This window comes from Microcaecilia unicolor, chromosome 3 (genome assembly GCF_901765095.1).
Source record: "Microcaecilia unicolor chromosome 3, aMicUni1.1, whole genome shotgun sequence".
Taxonomy (NCBI): Eukaryota; Metazoa; Chordata; class Amphibia; order Gymnophiona; family Siphonopidae; genus Microcaecilia; species Microcaecilia unicolor.
Window position 1 is genome coordinate 294,836,021 of NC_044033.1, and position 20,025 is coordinate 294,856,045.

The 20,025-nt window shown below is 45.6% G+C and overlaps 1 protein-coding gene across 3 annotated transcripts in view; it reads right to left on the reverse strand.

Moving 5' to 3' along the window:
* The window catches only part of LOC115466730, a 97,474-nt gene that overhangs the window by 6,485 nt on the left and 70,964 nt on the right, over window positions 1-20,025 (reverse strand). For all 3 annotated transcript variants that reach the window (XM_030198187.1, XM_030198188.1, XM_030198189.1), the window contains one exon: window positions 19,304-19,405. In XM_030198187.1, coding sequence (XP_030054047.1) covers window positions 19,304-19,405 — 102 coding nt within the window. The remainder of the gene's footprint in view (window positions 1-19,303; window positions 19,406-20,025) is intronic.

The window sequence follows — 20,025 nt, forward strand, 5'->3', positions numbered from 1 at the left end:
TTTTTGCTTTAGGATAAAGTAGTATTGTAGCTGTGTTAATGTTTATAATAGAACATGTAAACAAGGCAATCTTTTTATTGGACTAATTTTAATACATTTTGGCTAACTTTCAGAGAACAAAACCCCCTTCCTCAGGTCCGGATAGGATATTGTAACAACACTATACTGTATTGACCTGAGGAAGGATGTTTTGGCCTCTGAAAGCTAAATGTATTAGTCCAATAAAATGGTATTATTTTATTTTCTATATTTGTTTTATTTCTATTTGTTAATTTGTAAAGTGGTGATTGGTACTTGTTAGTTTTTTCAAATTTACATCTGCTGTCTTTATGTTTTGCACAGTACTAGGGGACATTTTCTGTTTCTGTGGTGTTGCATTGTATGCAGAGTCTGGCATCTTGGGGGTTCAGTTTAATTTTTGTCTAAATAGAAAGTTTATTATTGCTTATTCTATAGTGGATTAGGGTGTATCTGTGTTTGTGAAAAAGACATGGCTTTCGGTTGGCATTGACTGTGCAAGATGGACGATCTGTGTTATTCTGCCTGGTTTTGTTTTACAGTAGGTGAATTGATGTTCTAGTGCTCACTGTAGTGTTTAAGATGCTTTCCTTTTCCTTGTGTGACTTGTAGAAATTACTGCTTATGGTATGCTAGAATTGCTCTATAGGTCCTGAGTGTTTTGTATTCTCGGCATGCCTAGTACTAGATTTTGGAGAGGGGGGGGGTGTTAAAAAATGACCGGCCCCGGGTGTCAACTACCCTAGGTACGCCACTGGGATTCACCACCCAAAAAAGAGATCTAGGTGTCATTGTTGATAATACATTGAAATTTTCTGATCAGTGTGTGGCAGCAGCCAAAAAAAGCAAACAGAATGCTAGAAATGATTAGGAAAGGGATGGAAAATAAGACAAAAAAATAATATAATACTTCAGTATCGCCCCATGGTATGACCTCAATCTGGTCACTGAGTCTACGGAAAGATATAATGGAGTTAGAAAAGGTTAAAAGATAGGCTACCAAAATGATTAAGGGGATGGAACTCCTCTCATATGAGGAAAGGCTTAAGAATTTAGGTCTCTTCATCTTGGAAAAGAGGTGGCTGAGTGGGGATATGATTGATGTCTACAAAATCCTGAGTGGAGAAGAACGGGTAAACGTGAATTGATTATTTACTCTTTCAAAAAATACAAAGCCTAGAGGACACTTCATGAAGTTACATGTTAATACTTTTAAAAAGAATAGGAGAAAATATTTTTTCACTCAACCAATAGTTAAGCTCTGGAACTCATTGCCAGAGGCTGTGGTAACAGCAGTTTGTATAAAAGGTTTTGACACGAGGAGGAAGTGACGTCATCCGAGAAAATGGTAGCATAAGCGAACAGCTCCGTTTGGGACTGTTTGTAATTAAAGTGATTCACCGTTTTAAGCCTCTCCGGTGTTGCTTACCTGCTTCCTGAGAGTGGTGATGCCGCCTAGAAAAAGTCTGGAAAAGTTCCGATTTTCGGCGCGCAGGCAGGAGAAGACGCGATCCGCGATCGGGAGCGGAGGGTGAGGCGGAGGAGAGCGGGAATATGGCGGCGGCGCTATCAGAGTCGGAGGAGGAAAGCACGAGTGTGCAGGAACGAGCGCTGAATGAAGAGGTGACGAAGCAAGTGCTGGTGCAGTGAATTAAAGAGCTTCGGGAGGATATGGCAGGCGTCCGAAGTGATGTGAAAGAGACTTTGCAGGATACCAAGTCAGAGCTGGGTGAGCTGGGGTCCAGAGTGGCGGCTGTGGAGGAATCAGTTGAGGAGGTCTGTGAGGATTTGAATAAGATGCAGGGAGTCTGTGCTATGAACTCGGAGGCACTTCAGGAGGTGAAAGATCAACTTGAAGAGTTAGAGAATAGGTCTAGGAGGAATAACCTCTGTTTCAAAGGTGTTCCTGAGACAGAGGAGTTTCGAGACTGTTTTAAAGTGGTAGCAGACTTCTGCACCTTTGTGGTGGGGACTGGAGCTGAGAATAAGCCAGCCACGTGGCAGAATCAGAGGGCCCACCGGAGTTTGGGTCCTGTGAGAGAAAGCACAAGAGACATTATTGTCTGCTTTGCTGATTTCCCGACAAAGGAGCGCATTTTGGCGAAAGCACGACAGCAGCAATCGTGGGAGTGGAGAAATTGTAAAGTTAGTGTGTTCCAAGATTTGTCATGGGCCACGTTGCAGAAGTGGCGGGCTTTTCAGGAGGTCACCAGATTCATGCGAGGGCGTGGACTGCGGTACCGCTGGATGTTTCCATTTGCAGTGTGGGTGTCTGTGGATGGAAAATCGAGGAAGTTGAAAACTGTATCGGAGGCTTGGGTGGCCTTGAAGGACTTGGGCTGTAAGGACTTGCCGTCTGTTGGTGAGCCCACAACCTGTGGAAAGTAGTCGAGGACGGCCTCTTTGTGGCTCAAGGTGGGGGCGGATGGCCACAAAAGACAGAAGAGCTCCACCTGAAGGGACACTAGTGTTTCAAAAGGTGGTTCAAAGTGGACATCTAGTATTTCAGGGAGAGGAGGCTTTGAATTTAAAGCAGTTTGGACTTTCTGAGCGATGTTCGAGGGTGAGGGGAGGGATGTTGGTTGGATGATGGGTTGGGAGGGGATGGAGAAGGAGGCTGAGAAGTGGGGGTTTTAAGGGGGGAATGTTTTAGGGGTATTGGGGAGTTATAGATAATTTTGCTGTTTGTTGGGTGGAGTTGTCTGGATGCATTATGTGTTAAGTTGGGGGTGTGAGGGTAGGGGGTGGAGAAGGTTCTGAAGAATTATGTGGTTGATTGAGTGTGAGGGGTGGGGTGTGTGAAGGGGGGGTGGGGGCTAGGGGTGAATCGATTGAGGGGTTTTGAGCCATTTGGGAGATGTTATTTCCTCACGGGATGGCCGGCTCATTTGGAGATGGGTCAGCCAGTTGGCATGGGGGGGAGGGGAGGAGGAGGGAGGGGAGGCGAATGGGGTGCAATGTGGTAGCAGGGGGGAGGGGTGTGTCGGAGTTGATAGCAGTAGGGTCGTGGAATGTTAATGGGTTCAATAATCAGGGGAAGAGAAGTATAGTTTTTAAAGAACTGGTTAGACTTAAGTGGGATATTGTATTTTTAGAAGAAACTCATTTGAGACCTCGGGATTTACAGATGTTAAATAGGAAACCGTTTGATTTAGTGGTGGGTCACCAAGGGCAGGACGGTAGAAGGGTGGGGGGTGTGGCTATTTTAGTTCGGGAGGGATTTAGTTTTTTTTTTTTTTTTAAATTTAAATTTGTTTATTTATTTATTTATCAATTAAACAAAATAAACTTACATCCACAAGAATAATCTTGCTACAGTAACACAGCTCCATACACAAGCATTGTTGTTATAAACATATACATAGATTTATCAAGTGACATCAAATTCGACTACGTCAGCTACATGGATACCTGAATGCGGAGTTCCACAGGGATCCCCCCTCTCACCGACCATAATCAACCTAATGATGACACCCTTGGCCAAACTACTATCGAATCAGAACCTAAACCCATATATATACGTTGATGATGTAACGATCTTCATCCCATTCAAACAAGATCTAAGGGAAATCTCCAATGAAATCAAGCAAAGCCTACATATTATGAATTCCTGGGCAGATGCATTTCAGCTGAAACTCAATGCAGAGAAAACCCAATGCCTGATACTCACCTCACAATACAACAAGAATAAATTTACCACCATCAACACACCTAAACTAAATCTACCAGTTTCGGACTCCCTAAAAATCCTTGGAGTCACCATTGATCGACACCTAACACTTGAGAACCATGCAAATAACATAACTAAAAAGATGTTTCATTCAATGTGGAAACTAAAAAGAGTTAGACCATTTTTTCCAAGAACTGTCTTCTCCAATCTGGTACAATCATTGGTACTCAATCATCTGGACTATTGTAACTCACTCTACGCTGGCTGTAAAGAGCAAATACTTTAAAAACTCCAGACAGCCCAGAATATGGCAGCCAGACTAATATTCGGCACACCAAAATATGAAAGCGCGAAACCCCTGCGGGAAAAACTACACTGGCTCCCACTAAAGGAACGCATCACGTTCAAACTTTGCACCCTAGTCCATAAAATCATCCATGGTAACGCCCCAGCCTACATGTCAGACCTGATAGAACTACCAACCAGGAACGCAAAATGATCCTCTCGCACATTCCTTAATCTTCATCCTCCCAAGTGCAAGGGTCTAAAATACAAATCAATGCATGCATCTACCTTTTCCTATACGAGCACGCAGCTCTGGAACGCGCTGCCATGTAACCTGAAAACGGTCTATGAATTGACCAATTTCCGCAAACTATTGAAAACCTATCTCTTCGACAAGATATATCACAAAGATCAACATGTGTAACTGTATAATCTTTAAAACTTCCAGACTGTCTTATAATGTCTTTCTGCTTTAACACCATCATGTATTTCACCACCATGTAACACAAAACAATCTGTTAACCAAATGTATATTCACTTCTATTTCCAGTATCCATGATGAATTGTAAGCCACATTGAGCCTGCAAAGAGGTGGGATAATGTGGGATACAAATGCAATAAATAAATAGCTAAATAAATTCATTTAATATTAGCTTCCTTAGACCACAAAAAGTGTGTGTGGGGGGGGGGGGGAGGGCGCACTTAATTTAGGGAAGATTTTTCACAAAAACTTATATCACAAACTTGACGAGTGTATATCTCTATATAATCTATCTAACGTCAGTTCTGCTGTTTAACATCCAGAAATAACTTGAGCTGCTCCGGCATAAAGAAAACATGTTTAACCATCCCTATTTTCACTATACATTTACAGGGGTATACTAACAAAAAGGATCCTCCCAGCTCTATAGTATTTGACTTAAGTTCAAAAATTCTTTCCTCCGATGTTGTGTTTGTTTAGTTACATCTGGAAACATTAATATCTTTGCTCCACCAAAAGGAGTTTTTGCATTTTGGAAATATAAACGTAATATGGAGTTCAGATCTTGTTCAAATACAAAGACCACAAGGAGAGTGGCCCTTTCTGTCACATCCTCTAGGGACTGTTCCAATATTGCGGAAATATCTTTTAAACCCTCATTTTTATCCTCTACCATAGGACACTGAACTCCATCTCTTATTCCTTCAATATTTCTCTTTGGAATATAAAATATTTTACTTATTGGTGGTATTGTCTCTTTCGACATTTTTAAATTCTCCATTAAATATCTACGGAATAAGTCCATTGGAGTATATCCTAATAGTTTTGGAATGTTCAAAAATCTTAAATTCAGCCTATTAAAATTTTCGATTTGTTCAATTTTTCTCTGTATAACAGTTGATTGTTGATTGGAACTCTTTGAACTTTTCCATTTCTTTTTGAAGCGGTGTCACACACGTTATTAAATCAGATTTAATGGATTCCACAGTAGTCTTTAAATCCTCAAACTTTTGATTTAACAGACTTACTTCGCTAGAAGATCTTTGAAGGGTTTGGTCCATCTTAGTTAACATCTGCCAAATTCGTTCTAGATTAACTCTGGCTGATCTCCTGGGGCCTTCATTCGGGCCTCTTCTCCCAGCACTTTTCTCTGCGTCAGTAGTTCCCCACTGAATCGCATCCCTTCTCCACTTCCGGAAGGGGGATGTTTCTCCTCTATCGTCGCAGTAAGCGCTGGACACGGAGGAACTGTCGGTGCAGGGGGGAAAGCGATGTTTCCTCACTCAGCAGCAGGTCCCCTTCCCTGGGAATCGCCACATCGAGCTCCTCTACCCTGCTGCTCTGAGAGACGCCGGAGAAGAAGTGCTCCAAGGTTGGTTGTTGTTGCGGGGAGGAAGCTGAAGTTGGAGGGGGAACCGACCTCACTGTCCCCTTCCTTTTCGTATATTAATTTCTCTGTGGAATAACTGAAGAAAAACAACACAACTCTCGGAGCTAACTTACAACGCCTCCGGTCACATCGCCATCTTGGAAACGCCCCCCCCACCCCCCCCCCCCAGGATTTAGTTTTAAGATCCATCAAGTGTTTCGGGATTCAACTGGGAGTGTGGCAGCATGAGGGGAATGGCAAGGTATGGGGGTAACATTGATTAATGTGTATGCACCCAATTCTGGTCAGGCGGGGTTTTTTAAGAAGTTGTTGGGGGAATTACAGGATTTTGTACAGGGGTCGGTTGTGGTGGGGGGGATTTTAATGTCACGCCAAATGCTCGGTTGGATCATTCGTTGGGGGGTGGTTACTGTAGTAGGAGGAGTTGGAAAGCGATGAAGAGTTTTTTAGGGGGTTAGAGGTGGTTGACACCTGGCGATTGATGCATCCTGTGCAGCATAATTATACATTTTTTCTCATGCCAGTAACTCATATACCCGTATTGATGGTATATGGATTCACTGCAATTTATGGGGAGTTATGCGGAAGGCAGAGATAGAGCATATCCAGATATCAGATCATGCTCCGGTTTGGGTTGCATTAGAGAGCTCTTTTGGGCAGGTGCGGAAGGGGTTTTGGAGATTGAATGAGTCCCTGTTGGGTGATGAGAGGGTAATACAGGAGGTGCGGAAGGCTATTATGTAATATAGACAGATTAATGATAATGGTGAAGTGAGGGATGGGACTCTTTGGGATGTAATGAAGGCAGTGATAAGAGGGGTTTTTATTCAGTGGGGATCTAGGAGAAAGAAGGAGAGGGGTAGGCTTGAGTTGGAGTTGAGGCGTCGTTTAGTCGACTTGGAGGAGCAGCATAAGAGGTCACAACATAAAGGGGTGTGGAGGGATTTATGTAGGGTTAAGCAGGAATTGTCCCAGTTGCAGATGAGGGAGGTGGAGTTTGCAATTGCAAAGCTGAAGCAGGGATTTTTTGAATTTGCTAATAAAGGGGGTGCCAGGTTATCAAGATATTTGAGGGGAAGGAGAATTAGACTGAATGTGCAAAAACTTAAGAATGGGAGGGGGGACTGGTGTTATACTGATTTGGCTATCCAGAATTGTTTTCTTAGTTATTATAAGGAGTTATATAGGGAGGAAGGGAGGAATTCGAGGGAGGAGGTGGGGCATTTTCTCGATAAAATTAAGTTACCTCGGGTTACGGACATAAAGAAGGGACACCTGGATGAGTGCATTCGGGTTGGGGAACTAGAAAGGGTTATAAAAAACTTGAAAAATGGGAAGGCTCCTGGGCTAGACGGGTTTTCGGGGAAATTTTATAAATTATTTCGGGAGGAAGTGGGTGACCTCTTGGTTCGGGTGGGGAATGGGGTGTTGAAGGGGGAGAACTTACCAAATTCCATGGAGCCTGGAATTACAGTTTTGCAAAAACCGGGAAAGGATCCAACTACGTGCAGGGCATATAGACCCATCTCTCTACTTAATGTGGATGCAAAAATTTTGGCCAAAGTATTAGCTAATAGGTTTAGGCGGGTGTTGCCGAATCTTGTTCACACGGATCAATCCGGATTTGTATCTAGGAGGACAGTGGGAGATAATATTTATTTATTTATTTATTATTTATTTGCATTTGTATCCCATATTTTCCCACCTATTTGCGGGCTCAGTGTGGCTTACAATACATTGTGAATGATGGAAATACAATTTGTTGCAATACGCTTATGGGTTACATTGTGAAGAGTTGTGGGAAGATAGAGTAAAGTCAGGATATCATTTGGGAATAGAACAATGGAATATAACAGTGGGGAGTTGAGAGGGCGATGAAACAGTATCAAGGGAACATAAAGGTCTAGTAATTTTATCTGTGGGTAGACTTTTAAGAGTGGTGAAGATACGGGGGAAGGGAATTCAGATGAGAGTGTATTGGTGCGTATTTGTTGGTGTGTATGGACTTCATGTGTTTTGATCCTTGCCGTAGATTTTCTCAAAGAGATAAGTCTTCAATGGTTTGCGGAAGTCAGTTAGTTCGTTGATCGTTTTCAGGTTGCTTGGTAGTGTATTCCAGAGTTGCGTGCTCATATAAGCGAAGGTTGATCCGTGCAGTACTTTGTATTTTATGCCTTTGCATTTAGGGAAATGGAGATTGAGGAAGGTTCGGGATGATCTTTTAGCGTTTCTGGGTGGCAGGTCTATTAAGTCAGACATGTATGCAGGGGCTTCACCGTGAATGATTTTGTGGACTAAGGTGCATACTTTAAAAGTGATACGTTCTTTGAGTGGGAGCCAGTGTAGTTTCTCCCGTAAGGGTCTTGCCCACACTATTCATCTTCTGTGGACAGCTCATCAAAGGCAAGATAGGGTGGCCTTTCTAGCATTAGACGCGGAGAAGGCCTTTGATAGGGTGAACTGGATGTTTTTGAGGGAAGTGTTACAGCACATAGGATTAGGGGGAAATTTTAGTGTGTGGATATCGGCATTTTATAAGAAACCTAGGGCGTGTTGTAAACAATGCTCCTACTGGCTAAGGCCGTGAGGCCTCCTCACCATCCGCACCGAGCTCTCTGTTTTCCTCTTTGTGTGTTTCTTCTTCTTTCTTGGGCCTGTCTTTGGGATTGGCAACCCAAGACCCTTTTCTTCAACAGCTCCTCGGCTGGTTTACCAAGTACAATTACAGCCAGGCTTCTTTCAGCACAGTTCAATGGAGCTAGTCTGCTTCAAACCCAGTCCAAATACAGCCAGGCTTCTCTCAGCACAGTTCAATAAAGTCAGACTGTTTCTAACACAGTCCAATTACAGCCAGACTTCTCTCAGCACAGCTCAATAAAGTCAGGCTGTTTCTAACACAGTCCAATTACAGCCAGGCTTCTCTCAGCACAGTTCAATGGAGCTAGGCTGTTTCAAACACAGTCCAATTACAGCCAGGCTTCTCTCAGCACAGCTCAATAAAGTCAGGCTGTTTCTAACCCAGTCCAATTACAGCCAGGCTTCTCTCAGCACAGTTCAATAAAGTCAGGCTGTTTCTAACACAGTCCAATTACAGCCAGGCTTCTCTCAGCACAGTTCAATGGAGCTAGGCTGTTTCAAACACAGTCCAAGTACAGCCAGGCTTCTCTAAGCACAGTTCAATAAAGTCAGGCTGTTTCTAACACAGTCCAATTACAGCCAGGCTTCTCTCAGCACAGTTCAATGGAGCTAGGCTGTTTCAAACACAGTCCAAGTACAGCCAGGCTTCTCTCAGCCCAGCTCAATAAAGTCAGGCTGTTTCTAACACAGTCCCATTACAGCCAGGCTTCTCTCAGCACAGTTCAATAAAGTCAGGCTGTTTCTAACACAGTCCAATTACAGCCAGGCTTCTCTCAGCACAGTTCAATGGAGCTAGGCTTTGCGCGGGCTCAAAGCCTTGGGTCCCACCCTCTAGGTCAGTCTCTATTCTCCTGACCTCCTCCCGCTTTGACCCAGGCCTCTCCCCTATACCTTCAGTGCTGGCTGAGCCATAGCCAAGAGCTCCATGGGTTCCTCTAAGACCAGCTCAGCTTCCTCTTGCTCCATCTCCTCTGGTTCATTCTCTCTCTCTCCTTCATTAGTCCAGTCCATTTTCTCCTCCCCCCACCCCTTTTCCAGCTGATTACACTTTTCTTCATTAACTCTGCTAGGCTGCTTTTCCTTCTCCTGCCACCGGTTCCACCACCTCTTCCACCAGGTGGGGGAATCAGCTTTTCCTTTCTCCTGGCGGCCCTCTTCTGGAGCTCCTTGGTACTGCACCCTACTTCTCCTCCTCCGGAGCTCTCCTGTGGCCTTCTGGGAGTTGTAGTTTCCCATCTTTATGTCCCTTTTGGGCAAAACCTGAGCATCCCTAGGGTCTTCCCTCTTACCCTCCGGCTCTCTTTTCCCCGGTGGGTAGCTGGGGTCCCTCTTCCTTTCAGCATATTCCTTACATACCCCCTCCCTTAAGCTTTTACTCCCCAATTCTTCCCCCTTTTCTTCCTTATCCTCGTCTACCCGGGATAGGGCATCCACATTTCCCAAACATCTCCCCGGACGATGCTCCACTGTGTATTGGAAGGGTTGTAGTGCTAAATACCACCGCATTAGCCTTCCATTGTTATTTTTCATTAAATTTAGCCACTTCAGTGGGGCATGGTCCGTTACTAGCTTAAATGGCCTCCCTTCGAGATAGACCGTACACTCTTGTATTGCCCACCTAATAGCTAAACACTCCTTCTCTATGGTGGAGTAATGGTTCTCATGAGGTAGGAGTTTACGGCTTAGATACAGCACGGGATGTTCTGCCCCTTCATGTTCCTGAGACAGCACTGCCCCTAGCCCCCTCCCCGACGCATCCGTTTGTAGGATAAAGGGTTTTTCGAAATCCACGGCCTTCAACACCGGTTCATGGCACAGGGCCTGCTGCATCTGCTCTAACGCTCGCAACTCCGCCTCCCCCCACCTCAGCTGGTCCGGGCTCTTACCCTTCAACATGTCCGTTAAGGGAGTAGCCATTACAGAAAAGTGCGGGATGAATCTCCGGTAATATCCCACCATACCCAGGAACCTACGCAATTGTTTTTTCCGATGGGGTCGTGGAAAGTCTTGGATGCTTTTGACTTTATTCAGTAAGGGTCGCACCTCCCCCCGGCCTACATTATACCCCAAATACTTCACCCTATACTGGGCAAAGTAACATTTCTTTGGGTTAAGGGTGAGGCCAGCCTCCCTAAACGATTGCAGCACTGCCCCTACCTGTTTCAAATGATTGTTCCAGTCCTCACTGTGTACTACCACATCATCCATATAAGCCGCGGCATATGTCTGATGTGGTCTGAGGACTTGGTCAAGCAATCGTTGGCAGCTCGCCGCCGCCGAATTTAGGCCAAAGGGCAGCCTTTTGAATTGGTACAAGCCTATCGGGGTACTAAAAGCGGTCTTTGCTTGGGCTCCGGGGGAAAGGGGAATCTGCCAGTACCCTTTTGTTAAATCTAAAGTGGTAAGATACTGGGCTGACCCCAACCTGTCTACCAACTCTTCAATATAAGGCATAGGATAGGCATCAGCTTGGGAGATAGTATTAAGCTGCCGGAAATCAATACAAAATCTCCACTCCCCTTCGGGTTTTGGCACTAACACCACCGGACTGGACCAGGGACTATGGGATTCCTCAATTACCCCAAAGTCCAACATTTCCTGCACTTGTTTAATGACTTCCTTCCTTTTCATTGGTGAGAGTCTATAGGGCCTTTGCCTTACTATCTTACCCCGTTCAGTTACAATGTCATGCTCTACTAGGTGGGTACTCCCCGGGCAGGCTGTCAAAACATCTTTAAAGCGCTCTAAGAGCCTTCCTATCTCTTTTTGTTGCCCCTGGGGTAACCGGGGGTTCACTCCGGGCTCGCAGGGTTTGAAAATCTCTCTTATTTGAGGCCCTAACTCCTCTCCTTCCTTTTCTTCCCCCCGCGTTTGAAACCCTACCCTAGCTACCCAAGGTTTCATAAGATTAACGTGAAACGTCTGGACCCGACCCCTCTTCATTAGCCACCTCATACGTGAGGGGACCGAGTCTCCTCTTCACCACCCAGGGTCCTTTCCATCTAGAGGCGAACCTATGGGGATCTTCCGAGATTAAGATGAGGACCCTATCCCCGGCGGCAAACTCCCTGTCCCGCGTCCCTCTATTGTAATATCCCTTTTGTTGTTCTTGGCTCTGTTCTAGACGGTCCTGGGCATACTCCTGCATCCCACCACTGCCACCACTTGTAAACAATGCTCCTACTGGCTAAGGCCGTGAGGCCTCCTCACCATCCACACCGAGCTCTCTGTTTTCCTCTTTGTGTGTTTCTTCTTCTTTCTTGGGCCTGTCTTTGGGATTGGCAACCCAAGACCCTTTTCTTCAACAGCTCCTCGGCTGGTTTACCAAGTACAATTACAGCCAGGCTTCTTTCAGCACAGTTCAATGGAGCTAGTCTGCTTCAAACCCAGTCCAAATACAGCCAGGCTTCTCTCAGCACAGTTCAATAAAGTCAGGCTGTTTCTAACACAGTCCAATTACAGCCAGGCTTCTCTCAGCACAGCTCAATAAAGTCAGGCTGTTTCTAACACAGTCCAAGTACAGCCAGGCTTCTCTCAGCACAGTTCAATGGAGCTAGGCTGTTTCAAACACAGTCCAAGTACAGCCAGGCTTCTCTAAGCACAGTTCAATGGAGCTAGGCTGTTTCAAACACAGTCCAAGTACAGCCAGGCTTCTCTAAGCACAGTTCAATAAAGTCAGGCTGTTTCTAACACAGTCCAATTACAGCCAGGCTTCTCTCAGCACAGTTCAATGGAGCTAGGCTGTTTCAAACACAGTCCAAGTACAGCCAGGCTTCTCTCAGCCCAGCTCAATAAAGTCAGGCTGTTTCTAACACAGTCCCATTACAGCCAGGCTTCTCTCAGCACAGTTCAATAAAGTCAGGCTGTTTCTAACACAGTCCAATTACAGCCAGGCTTCTCTCAGCACAGTTCAATGGAGCTAGGCTTTGCGCGGGCTCAAAGCCTTGGGTCCCACCCTCTAGGTCAGTCTCTATTCTCCTGACCTCCTCCCGCTTTGACCCAGGCCTCTCCCCTATACCTTCAGTGCTGGCTGAGCCATAGCCAAGAGCTCCATGGGTTCCTCTAAGACCAGCTCAGCTTCCTCTTGCTCCATCTCCTCTGGTTCATTCTCTCTCTCTCCTTCATTAGTCCAGTCCATTTTCTCCTCCCCCCACCCCTTTTCCAGCTGATTACACTTTTCTTCATTAACTCTGCTAGGCTGCTTTTCCTTCTCCTGCCACCGGTTCCACCACCTCTTCCACCAGGTGGGGGAATCAGCTTTTCCTTTCTCCTGGCGGCCCTCTTCTGGAGCTCCTTGGTACTGCACCCTACTTCTCCTCCTCCGGAGCTCTCCTGTGGCCTTCTGGGAGTTGTAGTTTCCCATCTTTATGTCCCTTTTGGGCAAAACCTGAGCATCCCTAGGGTCTTCCCTCTTACCCTCCGGCTCTCTTTTCCCCTGTGGGTAGCTGGGGTCCCTCTTCCTTTCGGCATATTCCTTACAGTGTATACTGGTTAATAATAAATATACAGCATTCTTTGAGGTTGAGAGGGGCACCCGTCAGGGGTGTCCACTCTCACCCTTGCTGTTTGCTCTGTATATGGAGCCGTTGGCGATTTGTCTCCGAGAAAATCAGGGAATACACGGGTTGTGGGTGGGGGAAATGGAGCATAGGGTGGCATTATTTGCTGACGACGTGTTATTGTATCTTAGGGACCCGGGATCCACGTTGGGTATTGTGATGGAGATTTTCTGTGATTTTGGGAAGGTAGCGGGATTAAGGATTAATATGGACAAGAGTGAACTTTTGGGGGTTAACATTTCCGAGGTAGAGGGGGGCCCAGTTGCAAGGAATATTTCCTTTCCATTGGGTAACTACAAAGTTTAGATATTTGGGGATTCAGATACCGAGAGAGGTCAAGGAGTTGTGTAGAGTGAATTATGAACTGATGGTCCAGCAGGTCAGGGGGGACTTGTTGAGGTGGAGAGGACTTTGGCTGTCGTGGTTTGGGGAAATTGCAGTAGTGAAAATGAACATTTTACCAAGGCTATTGTTTTTTGTTTCAGACTTTGCCAGTGCCTATTCCAAAGACCATGTTGAGTAGAATTCAAGGTATGATTTATAGTTTTATATGGGGGGGACGTAGACCTCATATAAGTAGAGAGGTCTTATGGGGAGCTCTGGAGCAGGGAGGTGGGGTGGTACCTAATTTAGAGTGGTACTATTTGGCTGTGCAATTGAGGATAATTTTAGATTGGGATGTGGCGAAAGACAAGGCGGGGGTTCTAATGGAGCAGGAATTTTTGGGTTGCAGTCCTTGGGTACGTGGCTTTGGGATTCACAGGAGGGGAGGGAGGGGGTGGGAGGGGAGGATAATCCTTTTTTGCGGCATTTGCGAAGAATTTGGCAGTTGGCTCGGAAGCGGTGGGGGGGGGGGGGGGGTCAGGGTGTCTACTTTGGCAGCCAGGGGAGTCTACTTTTAGAGTGGGACAATTGGATAGAACGTTTACTTGGTGGGCCCGATTGGGCTTCACTAGATTTAGGGATGGTTTTTGGGGTGGGCAATGGGCTTCTTTTCATTGTCTTCGGGAGCGATATGGTCTTCCAGAAGGGGATTTTTTTGCATATATGCAAATTAGGCATTTTGCTATGCAGCAGGGTTGGCTGAAGGGAGATCCTCTTAAAGAGGAGTGTTTGGGAAATCTCTGGTTATTGGTGCGGAAAAGTCCCAGACCACTATTGCTCTTTTATAAGTGGGTAAAACATAAGTATTGTCAGGTTCTCTGGTTCAGAGCCCGCGGGGCCGGGCTCTGGAGCAAACGTGAGCCCTTGGGCTGCCGACGAGGAGCGACAGCAGCAGGCAAAACCCACAAACCAACGCTGGGCAAGCACACCGGCACCGGCAGGGACTGCAGGTACAGCCCAGCGAGCCAGAACACACGGACTGGAATTCCCCGGACTGGAGGACACAGGACTGGAATCCCCCGGATTGGAGGACACAGGACTGAAACACTGGACTGAAACACCGGACTGGAGCACCCTGGACTGGTCCGTACAGCTTCACCTGCACTTAGCCACTGCCCCCCAAGGGTTGAGCTCCTGGGTTTGAGTGGCCGGCAGGACTTACCGGATACCGGATGACACAGGGACCAGGACTAGAACAAACTGGAAACACCAGTACTCCTAAATCCTAAACTGACATAAGTGCTCCCAAGCCCTAACCAACAAAAGAACTCCAAACAGAAACCAACAAAAGTGTTCCTAACAATAAACCAACAAAAGGACTTCCTAAGCCCTATACTAACAGAAGTGCTACCAATAGCACCACTAGGAAAAGCAGGGGAGCCACAGGGAAACAGCAGGGAACCTAAACACAAACTAGCACAGGTGCTCCTAAGCACCAAGCACAATAGCTCTACAACCCTAAACTAACTACGGTGCTCCTAAGCACCAAACTACCAGCAGAGCTCCTAGCATTAAAAGGGAAGACAGGGGAGCCACAAGGGAAAAAACAGGGAAGCTAAACACAGAAGTCAGAAGTGCTTCTAAAGCACCAAACACAGAAATGCTTCTAAAGCACCAAACCCAGAAGTTAATAAAAAATTATTGAAACGAAAAAAAAGGTTTGGACACATGTCTGGAGGAGAAGTCCATAACATGCTATTAAGAAACACATGAGAAAAGCCACTACTTATCCCTGGAATCAGTAGCATGAAATCTTGCTACTCTTTGGGATTCTGCCAGGTATTTGTAACCTGGATTGGCCACTGTTGGAAGCAGGTTACTGGCCTAGATGAACCATTGGTCTGACCCAGTATGGCTATAGCTATTCTTACACTGATCCACCGATTTCCCTCCCATTTAGGTCACTAGACCACCAGGGCACCTAAGGCAGGCCTGGGGGGGGGGGGGGGCTGACGGGTGAGTCTGCAAGTGGGGAAGTGAGTGTGCCATGATGGGGTGGGGGAGGGAGGCTGGGTGGCAGCGGGGGAGGGGAGGAGATGGGAACTGTGAGTGCTGTTTGGGTGGTGTGTCCTGGCCGGTTTCAGCTTCAGTCGAAATTGAGTGGTGGATTTCGGCCACAGATTCGGTTTTGGCCGGAAAGCAAAAAGCCTGGTTTTAGTCAGCCTCTACTCCAAAATATGGCCCAATGCATTTCTGTGGGAAAAAGTATGCTAGCTTCAATAGCACAGAAACTTATAGTAACAGAGAAAAGTTTAAGGCAGTTTAAAAAGTGGAATTCCCTGCTCTTCAAAACCTTCAAACTGCCCTATCCTCCCCTAGAACCACTACCACACTAGCTGCCTCACCAACCACAAACTGCCCCATCCCAAAAAAACTACCCTCTGCAACAGCAACCTGCTGACTGTCCCATTCTCAAAAACTATTCCCAGCAACTTCCCACCAGTCCAAACTGATCTGTCCATAAAAACTACTCCCTGCAACTGCCCCACACCCAAAAACTACCACCTGAAATTGATCCATGTCCCCTCAAAAGCTACCACAGCAACTGCCCCATCCTCCTAAATTTCCTCCCATAACTGCCCAACTCCTTGCAAACTGCCCCACCCCAGAGTTACCCCTCCCAACTGCCCTAGCACATTGCAAACTTCCACATTCCAAAATTACATCTCTGCAACTGCTCCTCTACTCTGAAAACAGTCCCACCCCCCAAACTTGCCCCCCACTTGCAAACTACTCCACCCCCAAGATCTACCAGCTGAAACTTGCCCAAAACCCCACAAACTGATCCCTGCAATTTTACTATTATCTTGCAAACTGTCTCTGCCTCCCAAAATTACCCCCACTAATGTTGTATCACCACACAAATTGCCCCTTCTCCAAAATCTACCACTGCAACTTCCCCACCATCCTAGAAAATGACCTACATCCAAAAATACCCCATAACTCCCCACCACCCCACAAACTTCTTCGTGACCATAAAATCCCCACCGAGCAACTGCCCTAGTACCCTGCAAACTGCTCCACCCCCCCCAAAACGAGCCCCCACAACTGTCTCACCTTCCCACTAATTGCTTGACGCTCAAACAATTCTTCCATGAACTGCCCCACCAGCCCACAACTTGCCCTTACCATAAGCAACTACCCCTGCAACTGCTCCACAAACTACTCATCCACAAAAACAATACCCCCACAAACTCTTTCAACACTCTTGAAACTGCCTCTCCCCCCAAAACCTGCCCCCTAGAACTTCTCCATTCCAAAAATTACCACCCTGCAAACTGCATCACCCCTAAAAATTACCCCAACAAGTGACCCATATCCAAAAATACTCCCTTGCTAACTGTGCCATCTCCAAAAAAACACTCCAGACATCTGCCTTAGTCCTGCAGCTGTTCCACTACCCTTCAAATTGCTCCCCCCAAACTACATCAGATCTGTCCCACTATTGTCCAAACTACACCTCCCCCCCACCAAATACTTCACCACCCCCAGCTATCCCTTTTTTCTGTGTAAGAATTGCACTTATCACACAGTATTTTAGTCTTTTTTTTTTTTTTTTGCTGCTAGGGCTGTATGTTGCTCTAAGCATTCTTCTGAATGAAGTATAGCTGTCTCATCCATCTGAACCTCACATATATCAGACAAAAACTGATGACAGTGCAGCCTACATATGTGTATATGACTGTACACAGTTGCAAAATGCTTATAGAAATATCTCTTGCTTTAGATCTGTTTGATATCTAATATACTATAAAAATAGTCAGGATGGAATAATATATATGTTGGGAAACAGTCGCTGCTCTTCTTAAAAAAAGAGACCAGTCATCTCTGTCTATATATAATATAGAATTTGTATGCTTATGGTCAAATGTTGTTCAAAAGCTACCACATCACTGAACATAAGGCGGCAATAGGTATTTTGCTGACTGCTGCTGGTGTTAAACCCCAAAATTCAATGCCAGGGCCATGTCCAGGCTCTGGCATTGAAATTTCTGGATATAGGGAGCCAGCAAAAACGTGGCAGGTTAAGGGCCCTGTTTACTAAGCCGTGTTATAGGTGCATTAGCTGTTTTAATGCGCATTAACCATGTACGCGCCTACAATATCCCTATAGGCGCCTACACGATTAGTGTGCGCGCTAATTGTAGGCACGTTAAAAACGCTAATGCACCTTAGTAAACAGAACCCTAAGTGTGATATTTGGCACTTAACAGCTATGAAGAACCGCATAAAGATAGGACTGCATTTTATGTGGTTCTATTTATGCAGTTATCTTAACAAGTTAAGTTCCGAGTATTGGCAGTTAGCTGGCTAAGTGCCAACTTTGCCCCTGGAATGCCCCCAAAATAGTTGGTTTGGCTTTTAGTAGCACTACCCAATTATGTGCCGGCATGCCGCTGCAAATGCCTGGTTAGCCTCAGACAAGCAAATTAAATGGCCAGGAGCTTCTCCTGGCCACTTAAATCGTTTTGAATATTGGGCCTAATTTTTTTTCCTGACCACCCCAGTTCTAGGTGTAGTTTTTAGCCTCTTCCATGGCTTTGTATCTTTTAACTTTACCACACATGACTGCCTTGAGACTTCCAGCAAAATGCAAGTTGTTACCTGTTATTCAGAACTATTAAACTGTTTTATTTTCTTATCAATGATGTGGCTGTTGAACATATTTTGTAAAGCTCTATTACAACCACCCCCTCCCATGTTTCTGATAACTGTCACTGTGAGATGCATGCTCTTATTGACTTATAGTTTTAACTCTACAGAAAATTACTGATTTGCTTTAAGAAGACACCAGCCTCAAAGCCTCCTGGTCTGTGACTTCTAGAATACAAGGAATTATATTAACCCTCCACACTAGAACCTTATTTGTAAACAATCCTCGGGCTGAATGCTTAATCATATGGCCTTTTGAGCATCACTAAATGATTTTGTTGTGTCTATATTAATAAAGTAAAATTCATCAGAATAGGTTATACTGTCACAATGTTCAACTGATTGGGTCCATTTATTCACAGACTCTATATATTTCAAATGATTCAAGTTCGCTTGGTAAATTTTCATATATGCTTTCTATAAGAGAATCATGATCAGTTTCATAGTCTTTACCTGTGGTGTCCACATCCAAAGACTCAGGACCGGTCTTAGCAATTGCGGGGCCCTGTGCACACAAGTTCAGTGAGGCCCACACCCACACCCCCTGCTCCCCCACCCGTGCACCCCCACCCTCTGCCTGCGCACCCCCAGCCCACCACCATAAGCCATAATTTATCAGAGTTTAAAAGGCGGTTTAGAGCTCTCGGAACCCTACCTCACCCTGCATCTCTGGTACGTCTGTCCTCCTGTCTCAGAACATCTCCCTGCTCCATACCTTAATGTGCTTCCACCACGTTTTAGTAGAGAGCGGCAGACAGCGGCAGCGATTTTCATATCCCGTCAGCTGCCAAGCAAAGAGCCTCCTCGCTGCTGCATTCTGATCTTGCGGAAGCAGGAAGTGGCATCAAAAGGGGGCGGGATGCAGCAGCGAGGAGGCTCTGGGCTCGGCAGCTGACGGGATATGAAAATCGCTGCTGCTGTCTGCCGCTCTCTACTGAAACATGGTGGATGCACATCAAGGTACGGAGCAGGGAGGTGTTCTGAGACAGGAGGACAGATTTGCCAGAGATGTGGGGCCCCTAGCGGTGCGGGGCCCTGTGCGACCACCCCTGCCTAAGACCGGCCCTGCAAAGACTCACTCTCTGATCAGATGTTGCTTTGCGTCCTTTTTTTTCCTCTTTTCATGAAGGTGCAATGATTAGGCTGCTTTCCAAGAAGATTGAATTTCTCTGTAGGTTTGATGTAAGGATGTGGAGGTTCCATTTGCCTGGACATTGTTGGCTCACCTGTAGGTTTGCTCTCTGGTACACCTGTAGGGTTGCTCTCTGGTAGGATGGCTCTTTTCTCAGGACTGCTAGTTAGTTTTGTTTGCATGGTTTTTTCTTGATCTGTTGATAAAAAGTTCAAATCATGAAACTATTGGGTGTCGCTCATTTTATTCGCTTGTGACCTTGAGCATACTCTATTTACCCGTATAGTTCATGGAGATGGTTAGATGCCACAATCATTTGGCACTGCTGATTTTTTGAAGGGGGGGGGGGGCACTGCAAGACTAAAGCAATGGCCTTCCCTAATTCTTCCTGTAGAGTGCTGCCAGTAACAAACACTTTTACAAAACCTATAAAGTACTCAGTACCAGCTGTAAATCCTGACATTGATCTCAGTGATCATAGATGTGCATTCAATTTCCAAAACTGTACACATGTAACATCTCTGTGGGGAATTTATCTTGCATCTCTGTGTCTCTGTGTAATGAAAAAAAAAAGCTTTGCAGCTGCAGTTTGTCAGATATCTGTGGATTTCACAGAGAGAGAGAGATGTTGAGAAATGATTTTTTTTTTAATTTCAAAGAAGTATTTATTGAAATTACAGAAATAACAGAATTACAATCTTCCAAAGATATACAATATCCAACTCATACAATACAAAACAACAACCAAGTTCATACTGCTTTGCATTTTGTTCCTGTGTTAATATAGAGAAAAAAAATTACCTACCACAAGCATTG